Below are 9,018 nucleotides of genomic sequence, written 5' to 3'. Positions count from 1 at the left end.
CGTAATAATTTGCCAAATAAGGTTATGCAAATAATTCATATTACGCGTAATAATTCGCCAAATAATTCATATTACGCGTAATAATTCGCCAAATAATTCATATTACGCGTAATAATTCACTGAATTTATATTACGCGTAATAATTCACTGAATTTATATTACGCGTAATAATTCACTGAATTTATATTACACGTAATTTCTAGACTGACGTTCGATATGTAAATAGAATCCCGTCACGCTCTTTTCAAAGCAGATGTTTACTGAGCAAGCTTTCTTTGAAGCTCTTCTTTCGCTTCTTGGTAGATCTTTTTGCGAGATTCCTCGGAAAGATCTTTTACGACTGTTTTTTTGTTCCTTATGTCCGACTTTAATTTCTCGTATTTGTCTTCTTCGGTCAGAATAAGCGAGAATTCTACGTCGTCTATCTTTCTGTCACGCAAAGCCTTTGAGACAAGGTCGGTAATAGTATTTACTTTAGCCCTAGACAGAGCTATTGTCGTGTCATGCTTGGATATTTTCGTGGATAGCTTTTTCATAATACCCGTAGCAACAGCAGAAATAATACCACAGGTTGCCCCAACGCCGGCCAAAGGAACTCCAACAATTATTCCCGGCCCAGTAAGCGAAGTAGCAACGCCAGAGCCCGTTAACACAACAGATATGGATCCTTAAGTTATCGCAATCTTATGTAGCGTACTCCGGGCTCTGACGTACTTTTTTCGGACTTTTTCGTAGTGTTTTGTCTGCCCTTCCAAGTAAGCCAGGATTAAGTTCGCTTTGTTGAGCCTAAAGTTTTCAGCGTTTAATTCGTTAGGACCTGTATCCTTAGTGGTAGCGTGATAATTGGGAACATCTGGGTACAACTGAGGTGCTGATGGTATAACATCCATTATATATACTAATGTACGACGCTTTTGGGAATGATATTGAGGAGCAGCCACATCACGACAACAGGGATTATGCCAACTGGAGAGCATTTAGGAAGATGTTTCCGCATGCAGACCCTAGTAAGTTTGAAAGAAGACCCGATGGGATTTACTATGAAGGCTCCAGAATGTACAGCAATGCGGACTTGGAGCCAAAGAACCCAAAACCCGAGCATAAAGAAAGGCAGCCTAATTTTCCAGAGAATTTATTACCGGCAACGGAGGATTACCCATTTTACGATAACAAAGGTGGCGCAAATGACTTTGCTAAGATGGTTACCTCCTTAGAAATCCCCGTGGGCCCTACGACTTTCAAAATAAAAGTCAGAGACATCTTTAGAGAAACTGCCATGAAACATACCTCAGGGAAAGAATCCAGAGAATGGTTATCAGGTCCCAACATGCGGTATTGGCCGCAGCAGTTAAACTTTGCTGTCTGGGCTGCTACTAAAGGATGCGGTATAGCCGCGGACATGTTCCATATTCCTTTCCTGCGATTTCATGTGGCTTTTACTATTCGTAGGATATTGTTTGAGTTAGGAGCACCGCTTCCTAGTGACACTATCTTTAAGCCGAAGGATAACAAATATGACAAAGTCGCATGGGAGCGATTAAGGAATGAGTTTAAGCTTACCAACCCTGATTTTCGCAACAAAGAGGGTGCCGCCCATGGTTTAGGAGAGACTTACACCTATGCTTCGTATGTTGGCGCCAGCATAGAAACTCCGGGTATGGGGTATCCTAGCAGATGGGAATTCTCCGACTTAGGGGGTAAAGCGTCAAAAGGTGACTTGATTTACTTCATAGAAAGCAAAGAGAAATATCCTTGGGCGCCTTTCTTTGCCGCAAAGGGCATTGGTCTAAAGAATCTCGCAAGGATTAATCGAAGCATCGAAGCCTTTGTTTACTGCATTCTAGGGGCCCAGGTTAGCACTCGCAGCCCCATCGTAGATGCCTCCGGTGCGTCGCAGGAAACGCAACAAGTATTCCTTGTCCTCTTCGAAAGCGCTGTTATCGAGAATGAGATCTCTAAGTCGGTGCAGAGATATCAACTTGCAGTGCAGCAGTCTAAAGTGCGACTGGATTACGCTTTGTCACCTGGTTGTTGGCTAATGCCAAGTAATTTGGTCATCAACGCCGATTCCGTCGTGGGTTACAACAACAAACTTCAACGAGCTACTAAGGATATGAAGTTTGGGGTGAATGACGTGAACTCTGACACTCTTAGGAACATTCCCCATTTCGTGGAGAAGCCAAAGAAGGAGCACGTAGAAAAACCATCAAAGAAGGCGCATGTAGAAAAGCCACCAAAGAAACCAGTAAAGAAGGTTACCGAGGAATATGACCATAACTTACTAAAAGCCGGTCTAGCAGCTGCAAGCATTGGTCTGAGCTATTATATATGGCGATGAACAACCCCTACGTAGCTGGAGTAGATTGCGTCTATACGACTTACACAGGCGAGAAAAAATACAACCAGGCATCTTGGGTTGATGTCACGGGCATGGCTGTAGACTTGAACTACTCAGGGAAGAAGTTAATCCTTTGTAGTATTTGCATTGGCACGAGCAGTCACGCCAACGTGGGCTTCAGGTTCCTGGATGACAATGGCATACTGCAACCTATGAGAAATAAGACAAACCACAGGGAGCCTACGCATTTCTCCGTAGAGCCCAACCCCGGCAGCGCCGAAAACATCTCGGTTTGGACTTTCCACATGGTTGCTGATTGCCACGGGAAGGTAAAGCTGCAAATGAGAGTAGACGACACGGGCGTAGTAACGATAAATAGCATACATGACCAAAGAGATCGACCTTATAATCACGCTACCATTAGCACTCTTACGGTGCTTAGCCTTTAGAAGCAAATTTATTTGCTGAAATATATGAATCCACACGCGAAGGAAGATTGGTTTCTCCATTACCTGGAGGAAAAGGAGTACGTGGGCGACAAGTGGCAAGACGCCGGATTGTGGGTGGAGGTTGGAGGCCTGGGATTGATCATGTGCACTATTTGTATTTCGGCGGGGTACTCATGCAATGCCGGTTTTAGGATCGTTGATGAGAATAACCACCCATTACCGCCATACAGGGTAAAAAGTAATACCAGACATCCAGTTCATTTTTCGTCGGAGCCCGTTCCTCCGCAAGCGGAAGACATAACGCCGGTAACTTTCCATATGATAGCTAATTGTCAATATGCAAAGCTTCAAGTTCGCCCCAGCGATGGTAACGGCCGCATACGAATAAATGCCGCCCCGACTGTTAACCCTTCGACGGATGCTACTTGGAATCATAAGCCCATTAGCACCATGAGCGTGCTGCCGCTAGTTCCGCATTATCAAGGCGGCGCGAATACTATCTTTACTTATCCCCAGTCGAGAACACCTCGGGCGCCCGACGACGATAAGCCACCAGTAATACACGAGGATAAGATTAACCCTTCATCTTCTTCAGGAGTACCACTCCAATAGCTACGACTAATATCCAAATGTTATTCCCCACAAACTTTAGCAGTTCGCCGCCGGCCCTAAGTGCCAGGCCAAGAACGCTACCCAGCAGCCCAGGAAGACCGGCTGCCATCTTTTTTCCCAAGTCCGTCAGCCCATTGCCTAATTTCTTTACGCCCGCGCCTGTAGCCTTAAGCGCGGACAAGATCACGCCTACTACGCTTGAAATAGCGACCGCAAATGCCAGCGGAAGACCATACTTCAAAAGGGCTCTTTTTACCTTTTCCTTGGTGGTAAGCCCCAACTCCTTTTCCAGGTTTTCCTTTTGCGCCTGTAATTCCGCAAGGCGCACCTCTAGATCTTCTGATTCCCTTTGGGTAGCCTCCCTTTCCTCTTCGGGACGAGTCTGGTCCGCAACTACTTCTCGCTGCCGCTCTATTTGCCCCTCCAGGTCCTCAAGGGCCTGATCTCTTTGCCGGATTTGTTCCTCCTTAGTATTGATTTCAGCCATTAACCGTCGCCGTTCCACTAAAGAGCCGGCTATGGTGGTTTGTAGGTCCTTAGCGTCGTCTCTTGTTAAGTCCAACTCCTGCAGGGCAAGGTTAAGAGCCCTTTGGGTTTGGTTTCTTTCGCGACGAATTTTGGTTCTTTGGTCTACCAACTCCCTTATTTCTTGATCTTTGAATTCGACCTCCCTTTCGTGTGCGTCGGCAAGCCGCTGGTTTTGCTTCATGTATTCTTCCTCCCTTTCTTCCAGCGTTTCCCGCAGCGCTTCCGTTGAGGTGCCAGAGCTTTGAGCTTCTTCTAAGTCCCTTTGTGCTTTATCTCTTTCGCGCAGGGTTTTATCCAACTGGTTTCTCATTTCTTTCATTCTTTCATCTTGATGGGCGGACTTCTTTTCAGCATCAGCGAGTAGTTGACCTTGCTTTGCGTACTCTGCGTCTCTTTTTTCTAACTCCCTTTGCAGCTCCTCGGCGCGCTTTTCGATTTCAACCCTTTCGGTTAGGGCTCTCAACCTTTCTAGCATGCTTCTAGTAGCACGCTGAAAGCCTCTTAATCTCAAGACGTCACCCCTAACGTTGCCCTCCTCATCAAAGAGGTTTTGCGGTTTTGTCCAGCGGTCTTTGTCGGGAAATCTTAAGTCTTGGACGCTTATGAGGACTTTGTTTCCCTTTTCCGTGAGCCTTACCTCGTCAGCATCAAAGTTGTCGTAGCGCAGCTCTAGCTCCTGCTTTGCCCACTCTACGGTTTCCCGCGCGGCTGCTTCATCTATGTTTTGAAGTTCCAAGTACTCGGGGACGGGGCTGCCGCGGTTCCTTGATTGCCACATGCGATTCAAGGCTGCCTTGAAGCTTTTCCACCTATTGCCATACTTGCTTATCAAGGCCATGTCGTAGACTAGGGGCTTGGTATCCGCGTCCTTAATCCATGCGTCGTATTCTTCATCGTTAATATCGACTTGGCCTTCTTCGGTAAGGGGGTCAAAATCCGTTCCTTCTACTTCCATTATATATGATAAGCTCAAAGTTAAATCCCAACGTATTACCTAAGCAGGTTGGCGGACTGAAAGCGGAACGCACCTTTCACCGGGTCACCTTTACCCCTTCTAGCGCTAAGCCAGGGGAAACCCTGTACGTAGGCGTGCCCCGCCTAACAGATAACCTAGTCTTAGTCACCCGGCACCCTGGCTTTAAGGTTCGACTTAGCGGTGCAGTCAAGCCCCACAGATGAAAGGATTATCGTTAACAACGTGGGTCGCAACATTGTTTCTAAGATGCGCGTAAAGTTCGCCGGGGAATCCTTGCTGGACTTAAATAGGTACGATCTGTATACCACGTACAAAGACTTATGGTTGACAGCCTTTGACCGCGCGCAAAGGATAGAACAAGGAATTGGTAGTGTCATTCTACGTAAGGTTCGCACACCTACGAAAACGCAACCTACTGACGGCAGCGGAGAAACCGCAGTGGCAGACGCAAAGCGAATAAAGACCGCCTATGGTAGTAAGTATGTCATACCATTAGACTTTGAAGTGATTACGAATCACGGTGTGTATTACCCAAGACAGTTATCCGAACTGCAGTTTGAAGTAACTTTAGCAGATGCTAATAACATTATTGGTGGGCTAAGCACTGCACTTACCACAACAACCCCATACTCTATTACCAACTTAGAATTACAGTACGAGACCGTGTACAGCGAAGAGCTGGCCCGTAGCGCTGGCATGGAATACAGCTCCGGCAAGGCATTCCTTTACGACCACGTAGTGATGTATAAGACGTTCAGCTTCCTGGATAAGACGGATGAGGTTATCAACCAAAGCATTAACCTCCCGCGAAGAAGTCTCACGGGGTTAATGCTGGTGTTTGCCAAACCCTACGAAGCCGGTAAGCGCGACTCCGAGGCCTTTCACAACCCCAACATTACTAACGTGGGGGTCAACATAAACGGCGTTCCAAACAAGGTCTACTCCCAGGGGATAAAGCCCGTAGACGTGTACAGAGAGGCCATGCGCAAGTTTGGCGACCAAATTAGCCCCGAGGAATTCTTTAAGGATAAGTATGCGCTGTGGATTGACATGCGCACCATTAACGACGAAGACCTACATGGTCAAGGCCTCCGTCTAGTAAATACGCAGGATGGCATAACATTGGAAATCAAACGCACCAAGAATGCCTCCGCGGGCGACGGTGATAAAATAAACTGCTACGTCTTCGTCGTGTCTGACGCGCAACTGAGCGTAGAAATGAATCAGCTAAAGAGCGTTGCATATTAATGTTAAAATATTTCTTAAATATACAATGCTTCGCGTATTTGAAAGCAACGGTACGAAACTGCAAGTCGTGCAAGGCGATAAATTGTACTTCAAAGCAAAGGAAGTAGCGGCCGCATTGGGTTACGAGCGCCCAAAAGATGCGATTAAGGTGCACGTTCGCGATAAATACAAGGTAAGGCTTAGCGAACTTAGAATGGAGGTGAATCGCCTCCCTTCCAATTCACACCCACATTCCCTGTATGTGAACGAATCCGGGTTGTATCAGTTGATATTCTCCTCGAAGATGGCAAAGGCAGAAGAATTCCAAGATTGGGTCCTCGAAGAAGTCCTACCCGCGTTGAGAAAGACGGGTAAATATGCGATGGACAAACGCTTCGACAGCCCGAATAAATTAGTTTTTAAGATAGAAAATGAAGCTGACCTGCATGCAAAGGTAGTCGATTACATGCGTAGGTTTTACCCTGAATTCATCATAGCACCAGGCCTTGGCGAGCTGCAGGATTCAGACAGCAAGCGAATAACCTGCTGGCGAAAAGGCTACCAAGCCGGCCAGCCAGACCTTTTAATCCTTAACGCCCACAAGAAATACCGCGGGTTGTGTATTGAGTTGAAAACCCCAAAAGGAAACGGCGTCTTATCCGCGAAGCAATCCAAAAAAATTGCGCAGCTTGATGTAAATGGTTACCTAACGATGGTTAGCAACGATTACGACATTATCTGCCGTGCCCTGATGGATTACGCGGATGGCATTCGTATTCCCTGTAAGGGCTGTGTAAAGCGGTTTAAGTCCTACGCCACTTTGAAAACGCACCTAAAGATATTCCATAGGTATAATGAAGCTCAGCTTGACTCACTGGCGTGATCTTGTCCACGGTAAAGCATACGAAATAAAAAATTACGTCGTCTTCGAAGACATCGACCGTTTACGGTTAGTCCTCAAAGACTTAGAAGGCGAGGAATATTCCCTTTGGGCGCCGGATTGCGTGCGGTACGTAATTCAGGGCGAGGAATTCACCCACTTACGCAGCTATGGTAAGGTAAATGGCCGATGGAAGTTTGACATTGAAAGAACAGTCACTCCATCTCCTCTTTGTAGTTAAGCGCGTCTGCTAAAGTCCGCTGCGCTTTAGGATCCGCGGAGCACCAATGCCCCACAAAGGATCCTTCGGAGAATACCCTGTCGCAATGAAGGCAGGTGTATTTTTTACGCGGCTTGGGTATCGGCGGCTTACAAGGGGTAATGCAGTCGGCAGGTAGTTCGCAAGTAATACAGTCCATATATATAAAGGGCGATTAGGAATCCTCCTAAGAAGGCGGCTGCGTAGGCTAGCATATACCTTTAAAAGGGGTTCTTATCTTTATTTATTATTATTAGATTATGCAAGCGCCCTTAAAAGGGGTCTTTATTTTTATTTATTATTATTCGTTATCCTTAATAATAATGAATAAAAATAAGGATGGGATTTGAGACTCTTTGCGCAAACCCTACCTTACTATTAAAGGCCCCAAGAAATGCTATTTCAAAAGTGTCTCAGAATGTTAACAATAAGGTTAAATCTTTGTTAAGTATGTGTGGAAACTATTTCAAAGAGTGTCTCAGAATGTTGACGTTTAGGTTAAATCTTTGTTAAGACACCCTGGAAACTATTTCAAAGAGTGTCTCAGAATGTTGATGTTTAGGTTAAATCTTTGTTAAGACACCACGGAAACTATTTCAAAAGTGTCTCAGAATGTTGACGTTTAGGTTAAATCTTTGTTAAGACAGTTGAAGATATGTTCCTCTTCTCTAACACAACCACAACGATCGCACTCTTGCCTCCAATACTCCCTTTTAGTCCACGGAACGCCTTCGGCGCGTTCGAAAGAGGGGAAAGTACGGACTATCTTCTTATGGTAATCTATGCGATTCCTTAAGTAATCCTCTTTATGCGGGCAGCGACACATCAAATCCGCACATTGGTAGCAATCCACGCCTTCCAAGTCGTAAGCGCGGGAGAGAAACCTATAATCATGCGTTCTCCGGTGCGTCTGTAAACGTTGACGACTACTAAGTATCTTATTACAGAAACTACACTGTCTGGTTCGATTACAGACGCCCCTTTTCAGATGCTGCTGCATTTCGAAGGGGTTGTGGAATTCCTTATTACAGTCCTTACAAAGCCCACAAATGCGTTTATCCTGATGTTGTTGCATCTTTTGAACGGTGCTGAATTCCTTACCGCAATCCTTACAAGCGCGGCTAAGGGGTTTCTTTGTACAAACGCCGCGACGAACGTGGTATTGGAGTCTTTGTTTGGTGCTGAACACCTTCTTACACAACAAGCAGTCCATATATACTTAACAATATCTTAGCCTCCATTTAACATCCTTAACAAAGATTTAACCTAAACGTCAACATTCTGAGACACTCTTTGAAATAGTTTCCGGGGTGTCTTAACAAAGATTTAACCTAAACGTCAACATTCTGAGGCATTCTTTGAAATAGTTTCCACATATACTTAACAAAGATTTAACCTAAACGTCAACATTCTGAGACACTCTTTGAAATAGTTTCCAGGCATCCTTAACAAAGATTTAACCTTATTGTTAACATTCTACAGGGGATATCGCATGAAGTCCTTAACGGACTCCTTAGCCCACGTTGCCATAGTTATCAGCGCACCAAACCGTTCTGCGCGCTTCAGACCGCACATTTCATCGTACAATTCCTGCACGCGCTCTTTCAGCCGATCGATCTCCTCCCTTTGCATTTCTATGGTGTCTCTTTTATCTTTTGCGTCGGTGGCAATCCTTCTTACTGCGTCCACTGGGTCCATCGTATATATAATGGATCCGAACCATATTCCCTGCAATGCTCTGATAGTAGG

At 45.6% G+C, this 9,018-nt stretch overlaps 1 protein-coding gene across 1 annotated transcript; it reads left to right on the top strand.

The window, feature by feature from the left end:
• The first annotated feature begins 232 nt into the window (after positions 1–232).
• LOC148907178 (uncharacterized) lies at positions 233–3,422 on the top strand. The gene is made up of 2 exons (XM_089037235.1): positions 233–455; positions 815–3,422. Exon 2 carries the CDS (start codon positions 902–904, stop codon positions 2,336–2,338), a length of 1,437 nt encoding a protein of 478 aa, XP_088893361.1. The 5' UTR covers positions 233–455; positions 815–901; the 3' UTR covers positions 2,339–3,422.
• The last annotated feature ends 5,596 nt before the right edge of the window (positions 3,423–9,018 follow it).

Source organism: Actinia tenebrosa, unplaced genomic scaffold (assembly GCF_029948245.1).
Source record: "Actinia tenebrosa isolate PJP-AT-01 unplaced genomic scaffold, QUT_ActTen_1.0 PGA_scaffold4__44_contigs__length_22323623, whole genome shotgun sequence".
In the NCBI taxonomy this organism is placed as follows: Eukaryota; Metazoa; Cnidaria; class Anthozoa; order Actiniaria; family Actiniidae; genus Actinia; species Actinia tenebrosa.
The sequence above is the reverse complement of the archived record's forward strand: the minus strand, read 5'-3'. Positions and strand labels throughout refer to the sequence as shown.